Source organism: Micromys minutus (genome assembly GCF_963924665.1).
Source record: "Micromys minutus genome assembly, chromosome: 2".
Taxonomy (NCBI): domain Eukaryota; kingdom Metazoa; phylum Chordata; class Mammalia; order Rodentia; family Muridae; genus Micromys; species Micromys minutus.
In genome coordinates, this window is record NC_137971.1 from 80794905 (window position 1) to 80815915 (window position 21011).

Here is a 21011-nt window from a genome sequence, read left to right on the forward strand (position 1 = left end):
TTTCTTTTGCTGTCTAATTGCTCCGGCCAGGACTTCCAGTACTATGTTGAATAGGTAGGGGGAGAGTGGGCAGCTTTGTGGAGTCCGTGATTTTAGTGGGATTGCTTCAAGTTTCCCACCGTTAAGTTTGATGTTGGCTGTTGGTTTGCTGTATATTGCTTTTATTATGTTTAGGTATGGGCCTTGGATTCCTGTTCTTTCCAAGACTTTTAACATGAAGGGGTGTTGAATTTTGTCAAATGTAATCCACCATATAAACAAACTCAAAGAATAAAACCACATGGACATCTCAGCATTTGACAAAATTCACAAAATTCTTTTGAATAAGTGTAACATACCTAAAAAAGTGAGTGTTATTTGATAATAACTAAAAGTAATAAAATATTAGAAAATAGATCTCAGCCATCATATTGGAAAGGTACTATAGACTGTATTTTTCTGAAGCAGAGGCCTTAGTGCATGAATGTCCACAACCACCATTGTTTTATAAAGCCCACTTCACCTCACCTTTCTTGTTCAGGAACAGAGTGTATATTTACCACTGAGTTACTTGGCAATGACCTAAGCATTTGGACTGGTACACTAGAGCTCGAGGTGCACTGTTTGTTACTTTGTTGGGATAGAGATGGCCCTGCTGACATTCTGGAGAATATGATTAATCATGGAGCATTGTCTCATCAATCTCATAACCCCAAATCTTAAGCTGGAAGGTCTTCCCAATGGTCCAGCATCCAAGGAGTTTCACTTGATTTGTTGGCAGATATAGTTCAAGAGCAGGGAACATATGATGGGAACTGGGCTTTACATGTCTCAAGACATGCAATTCTTTTTGGAGGTTTTCCTTGATAATAGCTATGCCCCAGAAAACCATCTTGTTTAACCAGTGTGATAAGTTGACAATGTAGTTTTCCTCTCTGATTATAATGTGCTCTGTGTAGTCAATACACTGGTACCATGTGAGTGTAATTTCCTCTTTTATTTGATCTCCAATGCACTGTATTATAAATAAACAGTTAAAAAAAAACACCAAACAAATCTGTTGCATTTCCTTTTAAGATTGTACCACTGTAGACACTTGTTCTAGTAAAGTAGAATTGGGCACATTTGATTGCATTTAAATTTTTCATGCTTCAGCAGTTTGTCTGGGAGCACAGCAAAGAAAAATCCCATGAGCGAGGAGAGTTGAGAATAATAGAACTTGATTTTGTGTATTATAGCGGCAACATTTGCGCTGCTTTAGTAGGGTTGTGTCAGCACTTCCATTATAAACCCCTGTTTTCAGGGGTTTAACTAGGAAGATTTTTTTAATACAAATTAAAAAAACAATTCATTCGAATGATTTTTAAGTTATAATAGAACAAAAATAAAACAAAGTAAAGTCACATCCAAATCGACCATTTTCACAAGGATTTTGATTTTTCACTGCTTATTAGCTGTGTGTGATGGAGCTAGGTAAGGTGTTACCTAATGTACGGGAACACTGTTGTAATGGATGGTATGTAAGCATATTCAAAACAAGTACGAGAATGCCACACAGGCTGAGAAACCGTCATCAACAAGGTGCGTTTGGCTCATGGATTCCTAAAGCAGGTGACTTGGGTAGAGTGGTGGGGGCAAAGGTATCGCCAGCGTCGAGTGTCTGTGCGTCCTACAGCTCAGTTGCTGCAGCAAAGTGTGTCAAGGACTGCTAGGGTGTGCAAGAGTACCAAGGTGAGGTCGCCTGCAAGTGCAAACCTGACATCAGAACACACTCCTGAAAGTTGTCCTCTGGCTTCCACACACACGACTTGGCAAGTGGCTGCTTGTATTTCTGATGCCTCCCCTGCCCCCTAAATTAAAAACAGACAATAAGAAAGGATAATACTAAAGAAATAAATGAATGAGGACATAATCAGTTAAGTTGAAAGATTGTGTAACAATTTATGTGTAAAAATTAGTGAACCTGATCCAGTAGTAAATCTCAGATTTCTTTAATAAATGATATGACAGCAAGATGGCTCTGCACCAAAGGCTATTGCAGCTAAGGTGACAGTCTGAGTTGAATCTCTAGAACCTACATGGTGGGAGGACAGAGTCTCAGTTTACTCCCTAGGACCTAAATAGTAGAAGGAGAGAGCCTGCTCCTACAAGCTGTTTTCTGGTCTCCACATGTGCACACATATGCACTGATAGGAATATAACAAAAACGGATATGGATTAGAAATAACTTGTGTGTGTATTCCTATAAAAAAACCAAACAGCTACCACCTAGTAGGGTGGTTTTCAACCTGTAGGTCATAAACCCTTTGGGTAGCATACCAAACATCCTGCATATCATATATTTACATTATAATCCATAACATTAGCGAAATTATAGTTATGAAGTATCAATGAAATAATTTTTTGGTTGGGGTTACCATAGCATGGGGAACTGTATTAAATTGCATTAGGAAGGTTAAGAACCATTGTTCTAGACTAATACGAAGCTACGGTTGAGAATGGAGAAAGTCCAACTATTTTATTAAAGGAAATACCTTGATGAGAGCAAGCATCTTCTTCTCCTCTGTGGACAACATAGCTCAGAGTGCTAATAAAACAAGCACAGAGAAGGGTGTAAAGTATGATCTGAGAAGTGCTCTCAGAGCACAGCATGCTGATCTTCTTACTGAGGGATAGACCCAGGAGCCCTGTGTGCCTTCCTGGTTCTCCTACCTCCTCACTCCTCTGCCTGGTTATGGTGTGAGCTGAGGATGAACAGTTGGCTTTAATATATTGGCAGCCCGGCTGGTATTTGCAACCTCAATACACATTTGTGTTTGTGGGTGTAAAATCAAAGACAGCTTGTATGGCACTGTAAATAGGCTTCTGATGGGTCACTGGAGGTTCACCAGAAGCCCGCCCACCGGTGAAGGAGAGGTGAAGCCTTTCTCCACTAATTGTATTCAGCGTGTAATTTCTAAACTTCCCTCTGAATTTTGATTTTCAATTAACACTCCCCATTTGAAGATAATTTTCTATTTAATGTAATTGCAGGAAATAATTTATTGGCTGATTAAGACTGAGGGCCCAGCCTTCCTTAAGAAAAACACTCACCAACCAGTCTTTAAAGTCAACTCATAGCTGTGGACAGATTGAGTCTATTTTTACAGCTGCAGAGTTGTTTAATGAGGATCGTATCCCATTGTTAGCCAGTGTAGTCTGTCGTCAAAATGATTCTTAAGAGACTGTTTACATTTTGCATTTTGTGTCATGATTAATTTATACTAGAGTGATAATCACAGATACTGCTACTGGAAGGCACCAGAGCACTTTATAATAAGAGGCTGTTTGTTGGGAGAAGCAAGTCACTTTGAGTTTTGGATTATGACTTTTTTTTCTTTACTTTTATTGAAACTGTTTCTAAGAGGTGGCAGTCAACTCACTTAGTTTGACATGTGTGATTGCATTAGGGCTAACTGCTCATCATCTGAGCAGTGCAGACACTCTTGCTGCCTGTGACCGATGCTTGACAACTTACAGGTCAGGTACCATTGCCCGGGTTTGCGGTGAGTGGCAGTTCTGGGGCCGCTGCACTGGGTTCAGTAGTGACTTTCACTACCAAGACTCAGCTGTTGGTTGTGATTCTCTGTGTGTGCATATATTTGCCCATTTGTTAGTACCAATAGGAGTCACTCAAGAATTTGTCAGAGTCTTAGAAATGGTTTCTCTCCTCTTAGGGGAAATGGAGCTATTTATTGATTCATCTGCACACCGCCTTATTCTATTTTCCAGTCTCATCTAAGTAGATGAAAGTTTTAGTATTTGCACAATGATTATTATAAGTAGGTATCAGCATTTTATTATGTTTCAAAGCACTTCAAAAGCCTGTAATACTTTTATTTAGAACTGCGCATAATTAGTTTAGCTGATCTTCTATTAATGTTTTTCACTGTAGGATACTAACTCTGAGCCCCCTCATTAATTGTGAGAAATTTAGCATTAGCTGTTAAATCCTATGTGAAACATGGGCTGCTACATAAAAACTACTGTTTAAATTGGAATTAACTTAATTATTTTTCCTTGCACTTGATATTTCCTTCACTGCAATATTCATGAAAGCATGTGACAGATTTGTAAATTTAACTGTTAATCTCAGATTTCTAGACCCTTTAATCAGTATTTATTTGTCTGTAGAAACAGTACAGGCAAGTTAATGATTTGCTAATTTGAAAAATGCTCATGTGGTTCCCTATGTTAACTGATTTGTGCATTTAAAAATGGTATGAAATCAATTAATGTTAAAGAGCAATTAAGGTGGCGATTGTTTCCTTCTATTACACAGCAGTTTCAAAGGAAATACAATAAATAAAAATCAACATCAACTTTTCGGGGGAAAATGGTTCCTTCAGTTGATGTGAAAACTTTTAGTCATTTGGTCACGAGCCCCTTTACTAAGAAATTCATCTCTCTACAGTGATGTTCTCAGAGCTTTTAAATTTTGTATGACATCACGGTTTTGTATCTCATCTGAAGCACAAAATGAAAACCCTACTACACAGTCCTTTGACGGTTTCTTTGTGAAGACTTCTTTTCATGATACAGATTTTTGAACCTTTAGTGTGCACAGTAGGCATTTTTTTCATAGTGAATGCTATGAATCATGTGTATAATTTCTGACATGAAATGGAGGTATAATTATTTCAGAAATTCAACTTAAATGTTACAAAGTTGCTATAAGATTTATCTAACACTAGAAACTATTCATGGCACTTAAAAGTTAAAAAGCCATTCTCAATGTAGGAGGTCTTCAGAAAAGCTTCAGATAGGCCACTGATGTGTGGTCTGACACTCATAATCAAGATTTAAGATAGGAAGTCATGACCAATTTGTTTAGCATATTAGGGAAAATTATTTAATCAGTTTGTAATTGTTTTAAAAATAGGCTTAATTTTTTTTTCAGTGCTCTTGGAGAAAGTCAGATATTCTTTCTCTGAAGTCATTCCTTAAAGTTGCTCATTAGTCTGTTTATCCACTCTCTTATTCTCTTCATTGCTAACCCCCAACCCGAGTCTCCTGCTCTGAAACTCATAATCTACTGGGAAAGCTGAAAGGAAGGGCAAACAAACACATACATTGTACATCATGAAAGCATGTAAGGATCTGATTTGCAGCAGTTAGGTGGAAGGGGCAAAGAGGAAGGGAACAGAGAAGCCAACAGTCCATTGTCGGTAGTTCAGACTGCTAATTTCTCTCAGTTTCAAAGATTTAAAATTTTTTTTTTTTTTGCTCACATTAGTCAAATACCACAGCTTCTGGTTTGCTTGTCGGGGGTCCTCTAATCCATTGTTTTTTTCCTTCTGCAGAAGAATGTCTTCCAAGCAAGCCACCTCTCCATTTGCCTGTACAGCGGATGGAGAGGAAACAATGACCCAGGATTTGACCTCAAGGGAAAAGGAAGAGGGCAGCGATCAACACCCAGCCTCCCATCTGCCTCTGCACCCCATAATGCACAACAAACCTCACTCTGAGGAGCTGCCGACGCTTGTCAGTACCATTCAACAAGATGCTGACTGGGACAGCGTTCTGTCATCTCAGCAAAGAATGGTGAGCACCAAAAGTCTGCTGACTGCTGCCAGTGGTGTCTACATCCCTGCCATTAGGAGATGTGTAAGGAAAACTAAGCTACATGGCTTCAGAGTACTCCCGGTCAGGCCACAAAACAAACATGAGGCATACAGTTATTATTCTGGTAACTGGGGAACCTTGCAAAGCAGTTGCCATCATTAGGTTTGCTTGACAAAAGAATATTGAACAAGGAATTAGACAAGAAAAGTCAGTTATCTTATCTTTCCATTCTACTTGAAGGTGATTAATTTAGTAATGTCACAAAAGAGGCCTTTTAATAAAGCGTGGCTGTGTATTAATATTGAAAAATTAAGTTAAGCAAAGATGTCCACATGAATGAAATCATAGCATGACTACATCTTCAATAAGGAAATGGCTGTATCTATCAGTTGAAATGACAACTCATGTGCCTATATGTTAATATCAAAGGAGCATTCAAGGCCCCCACGTACCATCCAATCAGACCACATAGGTTTTCTCTAAAAGCAGAAACAGCATGTCAAGTGATACAGGAGTCGGCAGCTTTCCCATGGCAAATTCTCTCTTCTAAACATCAAAATAGAAGCCTCAGGAGGGACATTAATTACCAGGCCAAAACAACAATCTTCATTTTTTTTTAATCATCTAGAAGAAACAAGAACCTTAATATGTCTTAACCCTAGCTTGTATTTCTTAAGTTTTGGGTGATCAAAAATTAAGTTATTGAAAAATATCTTAAGTAGACAATGAGAGTTTTATTCCTAAACAGAACACAAGGAACCATTTTAAATGCCTTGGTTAACAAATGAACATATGGATATGAAAAACTTGCACAAGGAGAAAGGTTTTTTTCCAAGTTATTTTTGTAGACACAATATAGGCATGGGGGAGGGAATCAAAACTGAATGAAATAACTTTAGTTTTATTCCATGATTTGTAGACCTTATTTATTCAGCACATCTTAATATATAGATTAACAAATTTCATTATGATATTTTCAGTGCATGTTATAGTTTCTTGCTCTTCCACCATTTCTTAAACACCCCCCTTCCTCTCCTTTTTCTATTCTAAGTTCCTGATAGTCCTTGTAGGTCCATGTTTCTCTTTCGCACCATATTCAACTTACATTCCATATATGGAGGATACCTATACTTTGTGAATTTGACTAACTTCATTTAACATGATGATCTTCAGATTTTCTTGCAAATGACATCATTTTGTTATTTTATACATGGGGAATCAAGAGTGAGCAGTTTTCTGGGCTGGAGATTTATCTTCCAGGAGAAAGGGAAGGCAAATATATAGCAAGGCAGGGATGGAGAACATTTTCTGATTGAACTTGTTCATTCCATGTCTGCACAGGGGCATGGCTGAGATAGATATTCATGCTCTGCTAATAGGCAGGATAAGGAGACTCTGCTTGGTCTTTTTTTGAACAAATATTTATGGAGCACCTTCTGGATGCCACACATTCCCTAACTACAGCCGTGTTATGATGAAGCAGATGTGATGTATGCCTGCCTGGAGGTTGTGTTCATGGACAGGGGACAGACGTACAAATCCGTGTATAGTTCAGATTGTGCATGCTATGCAGAAGATGTCTGAAAGCACAATGAGGCAAATCTAACTTTGGATAGATGGATAAGATGCCTTTCTCCAACCTAAGGAGGAGTAGTCAGAGTAGGGCAAAGAATAAATCCCTGGAGAGAATAGCATTTATGGAGTGTCTGAGGTGATAAACCCAGAACTTAATTTAAGGAAATGAAAGATGGTCTTTGTGGTCAGAGGATAGTAAATGAAGATGCATCAGATGTGGTTGGAAAAAAATAGATAGGGGCCATATCATACAGGCCTTGGAGATGGCATTGTGGAGGCGAGATTTGATCTGAGTGTAGTGGGAACAGCCTTTGAAGCGCTATAGAAGGTTTCTCATAGATAATTCCAACTGTGGCACAGTGAATGGCTGGGTGGGCAGCAGGAGTGGAAGGATGGGCCCTGGGGTTTCTATTTCAGAAATCTAGATGAAAGATTACAGTGGCTTGGATTAGTGTAAACAAAGAGGGGGCATGGAGAGGGACTGGCTCAAGATAGCTGTGCTTTGATGCCATGTGCAGGCCTGAGCAAAGAAAAGTAACTGGACTGGAAAATGTATGGGGAGAGGCAGGGACAGTACACTTTAAGTTCTGCTTCTTCTGAGGACACTTTCCTTATTTTTCTTAGAAAAACTTTATTTTTGGCAAGTGCTAAGTTACTCTGATGAGTTACTCTGAAATTTTTGTTATGCAGAGCTTGTCAAAAGTAGACATTAATGTATATGTAATAATTTATGTTACATATGATTTTTGGTAGCATAAAATAGCGTAAGGTTTCAAACATGATATAGATTAGTGTGAAAGAGACCATTCTCATAGAAATGTTTTCAAACTTTCGCTATGCTTTCTGCTGGAGCTTTTGTGTTCCCCAAATGCTGGAACGCCAAAATATTTGTTTAACTCCCACTCTATAGCATTTCCCAGCTGTGTACTTATATGGTGCAATAAAAGGGTTTAACAAATGGGAACTAACAGCTGCATGTGGAGACTTTCTCTGTGTTCCCTCTTTACCAGATAGAGTCAACAACATGGCGGTCGTAGCCTCGGACCTGATCAGGTCGCCAGGCAGCTTCTGTTTCTTGTAAAGAAAAACAATAGAAGGTTGTTATGTTCTGCCAGACCTGTGTGTGTGTGTGTGTGTGTTTGTGTGTGTGTGTGTGTGTGTTTGTGTGTGTGTGTCTGTATAGTTTGTGAGTATGTGTGTGTGTGTGTGTAGTGTGTGTGTACTGGAGTAGGAAGACTGTGACTGATATAAATTTTAATTTATTTTACTAACTATGAGGTCTAAAGAGCACTGATGAAGAGCCCAGACATTTGCGGTTGTCTTCTATGGATCCTGTTTGCTTGCTTGATTACTATCAGCTGAATCCTGTCAAATGCTGTGGAGAAATGAAAGCCAAGAATGACTGTAAAAACTACAACACACATTTGTCAGAACCTCTTCAGTTTCTGTAATTCAGTTTCCACAATGGTCCTCATCTCCTGGACAGTGTTTGGTCTACCAACTTCAGAGGGTTTCACTGAACAAAAGTAGAAAAAGCAAAAAAGCTCACTAGTCCCCATGACCTGCCTAGAAAAAACTGCATCTTAGAATCCTGATTATTTTGAAGTAGAAACTCAGCAAAGTAAGATACCATACAGTTTCCAATAAGGAAAACAATGTGTAGTAATCTATGCACAGAAAAAGGATCAAAATTTTGGGGAAAAAATTCACAAACCAATGCAGAAACATCTTAAACAAGAATTACAGATGACAAAATGTCTAATTTTAAATTTAGTGTTTTTTATCAACTGGTGACTTTTTTTATATAGTTAAAAAGTTAGTGCACATAAGAATTGCTCTCTGCTTCTACATAGAGCAAGTTTTGGGTCATGGTTTCAGGATACCAATACCTTTTCGGCATAGTAACATTGCCACCATCCAGTGATGTATATTTTTATTCTTATTGACCTTGTGCCATTAACAATGAATGTTCCTATGTAATAACATGTACATGGCACAGTTCTTTCTGATGTCTGTGTGAAGGAACATCTGTGTGATAGCGGTGACCCATATTTGTTCTTATATATAATTATATTTCACAAAAGTCTTAAGTGTAGAAAGGGCGTGTGAGCCTAGGTATTGTTAGTAAATTTCTCTGCAGATTACATATTTTGCAGGGCAGGGCGTGTTGTGAAGATTGTATTTCTATGTAGCTACTTATATCAAATGAATTAGCTGAGATGTGCATGCCATACTGTGTTCTCCTTCTAGTACAGGTTTATTATTTTCCTTTTTTTTTTTTGGCTTTAAAATATAATTTAAAGAGGTATATCACCATTGGCCATGGTGGGTTTGGAATGACTACTCAATTCCTGATACAAAGACTACTTGTGATAATATAAGGTTTCTGTTCTAGTGGAATTTATATAGCACCATGTCTTAGAGTAAGAAAATTCAAACAATGAGGACAATTCAGTGAGGAGAGGATGGCTGAACAGAAGGAAGACCTTTCTAAGGAGTAGAACTTTCAGCTGAAATTTGGAACAAGTCAATTGTGCAGAGATGATAAGTAAAAAATATTTATGAGTAGTAATAATAAAAACTACAAAAATCTTTACAATTTATCATTTTTTACAGTGTTTGGATTTAAAATGTTTTTTTTTCTATTCACTTCTTGCCCACCACCTCTCACCAGCTCCCCCTGACAACCACCAACCCAGCTCCTTCCTGTTTCATATCCTCTTTGAAAATGAATTATTATATTAATAAATAATATTAATAGTTCTCTGTGTGCTAAGATGTGTAAGAGTGTAGGACCATTCACTAGAGGACCACCTATCAGTAGGCACTTTTCCACCGAAGAGTGAATCAGCGGCTGCCAGCTGTCAATAGGTCCTTTCATAGAGATGGAGCCTCAGCAGCCCCTGGCATTTTCCCTGGCTTGATGTTGTTCAGGTCTCATGCAGGTAACCATCACAGATGTGAGTTGATGTGTACACCAGCCATGTCATGTCCAAAAACTTTCCACAACTATTCTCCCCACTCTGTGTCCCTTACATTCGTTTTCCCCCCGCTCTTCCATGGTGTTTCCTGAACCTTGGATATGATGAGGTTGATAGAGATGACCCATCTATGGTTTAGTACCTGAGATCAGCACTTTGGCCAGTTATTGGTCTCTGAATTAGCTACTATCAACTGTAATAAGAAGCTCCTCTGATCAAGGTTGGGAACAACACAATTATATGGTAGGAGGGCAGTTTGATAGCCCTCCATTTAGTGAAACAACCTCAGTAGACTTCCCCACTAGGGTCTATGATCTTCCAAGTCATGGACTTTTGATCAGGTTACAGTAACAGGCAGAAATACCTCTTATAAAGCAAATCTCTAATTCAAAGAGAAAGAAGTTGGGTACTATTACAACTGTCATACCATGATAACACCAGTGGAAACAACTTCTTTGGCAGGTTGATGCTGTAGCGTGTAGGGTCCAGTCTTGGGAAATGTCTTTTCTGCCCCAGTAGCCTGAACAGTACCTTCTGGCACCATGAAAGCTAGCCATAAGGAAGAGAGTTTCCTGGTCAATTTGAGATTTCTTAATGTCCTGCAACCAAAGTGCATAATGTCTTTAGCAGTTACTACAAACATCTTTTGATTAGTGTATTTGAACAACAAAACAGAGCAGAGTGTCTGGAGAGGAGAGAATGATGTGGAATAAAATCAAGGAGGCAGGCAGATGATACATATTATAGTCTCAAAGGCTCTAATGAAGCGTTTGAACTTTGTTTCAAGTGCAAGAGGAAGCCATTGGGAAATTTTAAACAAGACAGTAATAATGCTTCATTTAACTTTCTAATAGAACACATTTCCTACTGCACAGGTGAAACTGGGATGAGATGGGCAGAGTGAACAGTTTGGAAGATTATCCATTGAGAACATGAAGACTTAGTTAAAATTGAGTGAAATGAAAGAGAGGCTAAGGACCAGGGACATGGTGATAGCCATGCACATCCCTGATCAAACCATGGTGACATCTCTGCAACCATGAAAATGTGGTGAGAAGCTGATGGTCTGCCTCTCTCTTTCTCTGCATTTATGTGGAGGGTACGTGCGTGTGTGCATGTACGTGGAATCAATGTGTGTAGCTATGTTTTGGAGAATGCACACATATATACATATTTATGGAGGCCAGAGGGTGACGTTGGTTGTCTTTATTGATTACTTCCCACTTGATTTATTGAGACAGAGCCACTTGTTGAACCATATGCTTGTCAATTTTCCTAGTCTGGCTAACTAATTTCTTCAGGCTCTTGACTTAGGAATTTTATGATTACAAACTGACCACCTTACCTGCCTGGCTTTTATGTGAGTCCTGGGAATTCGAATTCTGCTTACTAGGAGGTGCTTTATTCATTGAGCAACATCCCCAGCCAACATAAAGTCTTTCTTGGAAAATGCACAACATGACAAAATATTTAAATTAGGATTTATACACATATGCCCTTGTGCATTTACATTCACAATCATATTAATAGTTATTTTAGGCAAAAATGTTATTATGTATATCAGAGTTTGAACTACTCATCTAATTAAGTAGAAAAAACCTACATTGTACCCGTAGCCCAGAATGTCTGAACCCTTTGTTTAGAGATGCAAGTAGAATAGCTTTTCTTGCTTGTATTGGGACTGTAGTTTAGGAAGTAAAATTTAATCTGGTGCTGATTACTTGCATCCCATCATAGGACTGATGCATATCTTTGGTGATCCCTGATCAATCTATGAAAAACTTAAAAAATACAGAAAAGAGCAAGATTTAGATGGTGATTTTCATCCTTTGGAGAAGTTTTAAAGTAAGATTCGCATCAACAAAAAATGTGAAGATTGTCCTTTGTTTTGGTCAAAACAATAATAATAGCCACATTGGACCACATAATAGTGACCAGGAGCAACGCTTCCTTGCTTGCAAGCTATCACACCTCTCTGGCGCTCTTGCTTCAGCCAAGTGAAGTCATTAGTCAGCAACGGAGTGTTTTCTAAAGTTCACTGGAGTCATAAAATTTCTGGTGTGGACTTCGTACCATTTCTCGGAACAGAGCTGTTGTCATTGTGTGATAGCATAGTCCAGGAATTCTCACTGGGGATTTAATCTTCTGCCACACTTCGTGTTGTGACAGACATTTAGAAGATTTCTCATCTTGCTTCTTTTTGAAAGATTTAAGAATGTTGAATTGTTGCCAAGGTTTTTTCTGTGTAAGCATGAGAGAAAGAGATTTAGTAATGTAAGGTACTAGGTACCACCCAGATGAATTTAATTTCAATACATTCATTGGGGGCTATAATTCAGTAAGTGTTGTTCACCTGGTCTGACTAGTATTGTCCTCATGCCTAAGGGCAGGTTGATCTATGTCTACTGTGAAGAAATTTACCACAGACTTGGTTGCAATTCATGCTACAGAGGGAAACCCTATTTTACCGCGTGGAGTTTGTGAACCTTGCCACGGCGGTGAAAGAGGGAACTTGTTTACGTGTTTAACACACTGATACTCGACTGTAACTTTCATGCCTGGATCATGCCCTACGTTTCCTTTCTGTTATTTTTCTTCCGTGATACTTTTTTAGAGTTTCTCAAACCTCGGTTAGCTGTTTAAATAAGAAGGGAAAAGGTTATTGGATTGCTCCTGAGAAAAGCTTTGACACCTTGGGAATTCAGAGTGGCTGTGTCCTACTTTGTCCTATTAGTGATGTCATAGTTCTTTGTAAAAACACTTTCTGGAAAAGGTTTTCCTTTTACCTGGCATATAATCAAAATCTTTATCAGAAGCAGAAACACTAGCTGCTCTGCAATGGTTGACTTCCCCTTGGGCACGAAGGGATCAGGTATGCATGCTGATTAGCACAATCCAGTCATTAGCATGTGATTATGTGGGCTACACATTGAACACCTGCCAAAATCTAGGAATTCCATACTTTGCTATATCCATGCAAAGACTTGTATTTCTTCTGTGTTTTGACAGTTTGAGGGAAATCAGTCCCTGATATCTTTCCTGTCACTATAATAAAACTGTGCATGCAGTGTTGTCTTCAAGGAGCTGGGCTATGCCAAGCGCAACTCACTCTGCACTTTGTCCATATAAAGCTCCAGTGGCTGTATTAGCAGAGCACTGAACCCCATCACTGATGTCACTTGTCATTTACAGATTTCTACCCAATCACAGGTATTGTCATTTGGGTGTTTTGGTCATCTTTTCCTAGTTTTTTTTTCCTAATGAATGTGATTTGTTTCCCCATGAATAGTTTTCCTTTCTTTCTCTGAGAGCTACCAGTGTACATGCTACCATAGAGTGTGTCCTGTCATCTCATGATGCTGCTCTTCCCTAAGTTGCTGGTTCAGTATAGAGAGTATATCTTGGAGTTGCACTTCTACAGAGCAAAAGTTGTACCATGATAATTATTTAAAGCGAGATTTGATTGCAGCAGAAACTGGTATAATCTGGCACAGAACAAGCTGCTTGAACAGGATGAGCCTCAGGTTTTATTTTTTTCTGATGGATTAACATATTTGAATGTAGAAGACTTTTACTTTTAAAATAATCCTGTTAGAATTTGTTGCTGTTAATCAGTAGGGGATTACTTCAGGACACCAAAGATCTGATTTCTGCCTAAAGGAGAACTCCATAGGCGCGCTTCCAGTCTGAAGGCGGTTTGGGCCATGTATACACTGTATACATCCCTTCACCATTTTTCATGCCACCCCTTCTTGCCAGGCTGTGGTCACTTCACCAGAATGAAAACTATGACCGGGCTAATGAAACCTGAACTTCTGTAATGTTCTAAGAAACATGCTACAGAGAGGAGGGTATGGATCAATTGCTGCGTGGTGATTTTCAGGACCACTTTGAACTTTTAGGGGAGCATGAACTCTCTCCAGACCCTTTACACTGATGGAATGGGATGAGGAAGATGGTGGTGGTCATTTTCTGCTTTGTAACCACAAGCCAGGGCTGTTAGCTTTTCTTAGGGTCTATCTTCTTTAATTCCAAGGGAGCTGTTTTCCAGGAAGGCAATTGAATCCCACTTGTACCATTTGGTGGAGAGCCTAAAGGGCTCTGATGAGGACTCAAGCAGGAGAGACCTCACCCTGTTCTCCACAAATGCAACCGATCTTCATTAGACAAGCTTTCAATAGATGTGTCTTAATCACTTTAATATGCAAATTATCCCATTATTTGATTGTCCTTCTCAATTAAAAGTTTTCTTTGTTTCCCAAGAGAGGTGTAACCTTTTAAAAGAACAACTCTGAGCTATTATCCCTGAGATAACATTTATTATATTGTAACATTAATCTTCTAACTATTATTTTGGTGCTACTACATTCCCATGACTCTTAGGCATTATTTTTCTAGGTGATGCAAATCGAATTCAATATTATATCTTTGCCTGAATTACATTCTTAGATCAAAAGTATAAATAACAAAACTTCACTAGTAAAATTTTATAATCAGGTTGAAATTAGAAATGGATATTTATGCATTTCATTTACTTTCTTTATATTTTATTTATTAGCACCTTAGAAAATAGAAAATCTTGTTTAACAAAAATGATTGGAAATTATTTTTGTAAACTTTTGTTTTCATCACTATTTAACTCAAAATTATTTTTACTACCAGTGTGTTGAGAGTAGCTTGAATACAATATTCTAAAATGCATCTGATTTCTGATGGGACTTCCATTCTTTCTAGCACAGATAGACTACAGTGGTGTCTCAGAAGACACTCACTGATGTGAAATGTCAACAAAGTGGAAAAGGAAGAGTTAGAACACTTAGATGAAAATTATTTTTATTTTGAAGTATATGTGTGTGTGTGTGTGTGTGTGTGTGTGTGTGTGTGTGTGTGTGTGTCTGTCTGTCTGTCTGTGTGTAATTACTGAGAAGTAGCTAGGATTAAACAAGTCAAGGATACTGATACTTTTCTGCTAAATGAAGAACTCCACAGGATGCTTTCAGTCTATAGGTGGTTCGGATTTATGCATATTCTCTTCTATAGAATTTTTCAGTTAACTTCTTGTTTCCATGAAGAAATTGAGGAAACTTTTGCATTTGAATTTATTGGTAATATTTGGCTTTCAGCTGTTTTCTTTTGTACTTTTTCATTTTGATCACTTCTTTCATTTTGCACAAATACTACTATACTTTGTTTATAATTTGAATATAATGGTTTAGGGTGTTGTTTTTTTTCATGACAAAATAGGTTAAGGAATGAATTTTAGTTTTCTGGTATTTGAAAGATCCCTCTCAAAGAGAAAGTGCAGGCTGGCTTTGGTTGTCAGCTCAGGTCAGATGAAGGCTTATTGCCTGAGGTGGAGAAAGGCAGAGCTTCAGGCACTATGGGACCTGATGGGCAGGTTAGACTTCCTGCTGCTTTGTGTCAATGTTGAGACTTTTAGTGCCTAGTTTTCCCCTTTTCTGCAAATACAGAGATAAATCCGAAGATACATGAATGGATGAATAGATCAATGGATGGATGGATGCATAGTTTACAACACTGCAGTCTCTGGAAATCATTTTTAGTCTGCTCATATTTTGTTCTTCTTGTAGAAATTGAGATCAGAATGCTAATGATGTTACATATGTTTTCCTAGATCAACACAAGTTTCCTGTTAAGCTCATCATAGGTATTTGATGTATTAGAAAGCCATTTGAAGACTTTTGCAATGAAATTCTCAAACCTGGAACATGTACTAGACAGAATCCAATGAAGAGAGATAGTTGGGCTGAAAGAGGCTTGAGGGCTGACTCAGCGTGGACAGTGTGTAAAGTAATCTGTCCTGTCTTTCTTCCCTAGATTAGCTTGGCCTTTAAAAAATTGTAGAGATACATCTTTATTAAGGCACAAATGAGTTTAACAAGTGCTAATTGGGATCTGGTACTTTTGAATGTTAAGATGGGTAAGGTCTGAAGAACATGGCAGGAGTGGTTTGTCTAATTTTAAGCACACCAGTTGTCTTGCTGGTTGTAACAACCACAATTATAACACACGGTTAATTTTTAAACCACCCCAGTGTCTCTCAGATAGAGGAGAGAGGAAAACATCTGCCTAGTGCTCAGAAGAAGGCAATAGAGTTGATGTTAGGGCAGACTTTGAGAAAAAACTGGAATCTTGGGCTTCTCCACACAGTGGACCTGTGATCTGTAAGAATTTGTGCAACATCTCCAATTTTTGCATAATTATTCCCACACCCAGTGCCTCAGATTGTCAAGAAAGGGTGGGGGAAGGAATCCTTTCTGGGTAGTGGAGCTGTTCTCTCTGGTGTGACTGGAAGGGGACATGTCAGAGGCCTACCTTACCAAAGCCTGTGCTCATCTCTGCCACTGATTTGTCATGCCACCTTATGAAATCCATTCTTAATTCTTGACTTGAATTTCTTCATCTCAAAACCGAAAGACTTGAATTGTAATTGCCAAGTCTCAAACCACTTTGAACTCCCTGGTTTCAGAGTTGAAGTAGTTTGAGCTGGTTCAGCCTAGCAGCATTGTTAGCACCCAGTGACGTTCCGGGTGAGTGGCTGCCTGAGCTGGGAGACACATGAGTGAGCCTAGAGCTGAGCCTTGACATTCTAAGCTGTTGGCTTGGCCTCTGAGGAGTTTACCATTAGTATCTCTGCCTGAAAATGCTTACAGTCCACTACCAAAAAACTACTTAGTATTGCCATTTATGAGACTTCCTAGCCATGGCATTAGAACTTAAAAACATGCTCCCCTAAGGCAGTGCTGATAGGGTGACTTAATTCTTGTACAGTTAGTATTCAGGTTCCTCAGTTCACTACTCTTTATGAGAGAGGAAAAAGCTGTCATATACTTCAGGGAGACTGATCAGAATGTCTGGACTTTTAAAACATTAATTTTTCTGTGGGAGGGTCTTACTATGTACCCCTAGCTGACTTGTAACTCACTGGGCAGGCCAGGATGGCTTCAGACTGATGGAGATCCACCTGCCCCCTGAGTGGTAGGAGTGAAGGTCTGCAGTGGCTCTTATCTGTCTGTGAACTATATCTTTATGAAGAAGTTAGGGAAGCCGGGATGTTTCCCCAGTTTGCTAAGGTAAGGTGCAAAGGTGCTTTGGTAGCCATGTGTTGTATTGAAAGTGCTTCTGTAATTTATGGATTGAAATAGGCTTTATATTCTTATAAACAGAAAATTTGTCAGCTCCCCAAAGATGAAATAGACTGCTTTGGGAGACAGTGCCTCTTCCATGAAGAGGGAGGTGTTTGCAGAGAAGCTACCCAGTTGACTGTCAGGGCTTTCTACCACTGCCACCAATCCTGCGTCACCTCACTAGTGCTTATGTGACTGGCACCGGTCTGAGATTCTTCTGTTTAATTATGCATTTCATAACAGCCCAGCACATTCAGGTTTTTATTGGGGGCACTATTGCTCCCATTTTACAGAGAAGGAAATTAAAGATAAAGAGTTGGATTAAGTTATCTGAGCTTAAACGAATGAAAGGCGGAAAAGTTTGGAGTTAGACTAGAAAACCTTTCCCAACTGCCTGTCCCTGAGTTAAGGAGTTTCTCATTCTATGAGCTGCACCGGAATCCACGCACGGGCTGTGGCTGGGGAATTATGACTTTAAGGACATGCGTATGCAAGGCTGACTGTATGAGGACAACACAAGGTGCTCTTAAGAACTTGTCTCCACACTGGGATTTAAGGATGCAACCTTCCTGCCTGCCCACCTGCATTCTCCCTCCTCCCTCCCTCCGTCCCTCCTTCCCTCCCTCCGTCCCTCCGTCCCTCCCTCCCTCCTCCCTCCCTCCCTCCTCCCTCTGTCCCTCCGTCCCTCCCTCCCTCCTCCCTCCCTCCCTCCTCCCTCCCTCCCTCCCTCCCCCCTCCCTCCCTCCCTCCCTCATTCTCTGTCTTCTTCTGTGTATTTGTTGGTCAATACACAAACTTCCACTTAGTATATGAGGCGGTTTAGAAAACTTTTGGGTTTGTAATTCCCATGCTAGACACATAATCTTTAACATGTTAAAGAAGTTAAATTTCCTCTGTATCCAGAAGTTATTAGAACTTAGGGCAGACAACTCTTTCTAGACACCAGGACAGTAATCTGGTAGTGGATTACTGGGCAACCCACAGGCAGGTTTTGGTTCACCAGAAAACAGTTTAACGTGATAGTCTGAAATCACTGATGAGCTTGTATCCACTGCCCATGGTGTATTCTAATTCTCTATGAGATCATTTATGAAAAAGTGATTTTGTTCTTATGTAAACCTTGTCTTCAGGGAAGATGGGCTGTAACCAAGATAAAGCTATGAGCAGAACAGCTACAGCTAGGCACAGCACATACATAGTATGTATATAGATAAAGCCACTGAATGTAAATGGATATGAAGACACATGAAACTCATGTAACACAATTTAAATATCCCAGTGGAACTTAGACTAGATAGAAGCAGGGTCCGTGACTTGAGGTCATGCTGGGAACTTTCCACCTTGGCAGAGGAGACTGACCCCTGAAACGATTGTCAACATGAACACAATTTTTTTTTCTTTTTATTATATCAGTTTTAGTTGATATTTTATTGTTATTAGCATCTTTTGTAGATACTTAATATCCATAATTCTCTTTAGAATATCTAGTAGTTGAATATCAATACACTTTAATAAATTAGGTGGATTATTGGTTTGGACTTTCTTCAAATGACTCAGTATGAGCTGAGTATAGTCACGATATATTGAGTGGTATCAGAATTCAAGAACAATTCTATGATTTAGAATCTCAGTAAACCTTACCTTGAATGGGGTATGACTCACCCCAATCATAATGGGAATCAAGAAATCGGACAACAAATGTTGCAGAGGATGCTGAGAAAGAGGACTTGCTGCTGCAGGGAGAGCAAACTGGCACAGCCATTGTGGGAATCAGTGTTGGAGGCTCCTCAAAACATTAAAAATAGAACTGTCATATGACCATGATATTTCACTTCTGGACATTTGCCTAGAGAACTCTTCCTGTGACAGAGATATCTTCACCTCCATGTTTACTGCAGCGTTCTACTCCCTATAGCAGGGGATTGGAACCCATCTAGTCTATCAGTAGATGGACAGATAATGAAAGCTGCTACATACATAAAACAGAATGTTATTCAACTCTGAAGAATGAAATCACAAGCATTTCAGGAAAATAGATGGACTTAGAGTATGTAATAGTAAGTGAGACTACTTGGTCACATAAAAAACCCTACATGTTCTTCTTCATATATGGATCTTAGCCTATGACACATGCATATATATAAGTAAACACATGTACATATAGACTATAACATTTAAAAAGAACAAGAAATAATATTTAAAAAACTCAGAAATGCTCACTAATAAGTTCACATATGTGGTATAGTTCCTATAAATCCCTTTTGTTATCTCCCCAGGTGTAACACATTTTCAGTGTAAAATCATTGGGGTAGGGGAGTTACCTTAATGTGACTGATTGACATTTCCATTTTAATTTCTGTTCCTGTAGGCTCTCATTCTCCATGGTACTAAAACAAGTGTCTTCTACTCTTCAACCAATTTTAGCTATTCAGATTATAGAGTATAAAGATTGTTAGAAGTTAGGTAACTCCGAGGCTACCTAGAAATTCTGATTTACTTTTTCTGAATCTCAAAGAACGACATGCTATGAATTTAAAAATATTGAGAACCTTGTCTTACTTTTTTTCACTGTATGTTATAATTCTGATTATATCATTGATAATGAGCAAACCACACATTGATGATGAGTGACCATATTTAAATAAACATTATCTTTGGGGGGGGGCTTTAGTGGGCTAAAGGAAGGATAAAGCTGTGACTAGAAAAGATGCGCCTAAAATGGACACCAGAGTCTGGGGATGTGGCTAGGGTGGTGGAAGGCTTTTTTAGCATACACAGAGCCTAGATCCAGCACCATACAAAACAGGCCTGGCGCTACATGTCAACATTCTCAGCACTCAGGAGGTGAAGGCAGGAGAATCAGAAGTTCAAAGTCAGCTTTGACTACACAGCAAGTTAGAGGACAGCCTGGGATACATGTGGCCACATTTCAAAAGAAAAAATAAGTAGGAAATCACATTAGATTGAAAGTGTGCTTTACTTTGCTTATGTGCTCAAGGAAGGGTAAGAGAGGCCAGTACTTTGTCCTGAGAGTCAGATTGGGCAGCTAGTCACTGAGTTGATTGATGCAGCGACTTTGGCCATTTCTCAAGCCTTTCTTTCAGTGACAATGACTTCAACCTGTTTATGGGTCTCCACTCCAGGATACAGGCAAAATCCCATTTCTGATCTCTGCTCTCCAGCTCCTATCTCTGGGCACCATGTTTGACTTTTGCAGCACTAGTCCACTTCACTCCTCTGCCTGTGGACTGCTGCACATCCACATTCCTCCCTGAGGTGTGGCAGCAGCCCAGCTGACTCAGAGCCTTCAATTAGGGAGGAGATAGCTCACTTGCATGTGTAGGATAAGGGCTCACTGATAACATTCCTGGAGAAAATCTAATTGCTAAGGTTTCTGGAGCTTTGTGAGGAGCCAGTACTTAGTTGATTCAGCTTGGGAGCAAAGGGTATAATGTAGTTTAGACTCATTACTCCACTCAGATGAATTAGTATGAATAAAATCCTAAAAATAGTGCCAGTGGCTATCATGACAGTATGCAGAAGAGACAAATGACACAAAGCACATGGACAAAGGACATTTGAACTCAGTAATAAAGAATTTCTGAATAGCTAGTAGTGGGTACCATATGAAACACTTTATAAAGGATTCACTTCTCACAGCAACTACTTGAGGATATAATTAGAGCTCTATTCTATATAGAGGTAGTCTAGCTCTCATCCTCGA

General features: G+C 39.1%; 1 protein-coding gene across 8 annotated transcripts in view; it reads left to right on the forward strand.

The window, feature by feature from the left end:
* The window catches only part of SOX6 (SRY-box transcription factor 6), a 528984-nt gene that overhangs the window by 221424 nt on the left and 286549 nt on the right, over window positions 1-21011 (forward strand). For all 8 annotated transcript variants that reach the window (XM_080912300.1, XM_080912306.1, XM_080912305.1 and 5 more), the window contains exon 3: window positions 5322-5562. In XM_080912300.1, the coding sequence (XP_080768426.1) occupies window positions 5326-5562 (237 nt within the window). In that variant the 5' untranslated portion in view covers window positions 5322-5325. The remainder of the gene's footprint in view (window positions 1-5321; window positions 5563-21011) is intronic.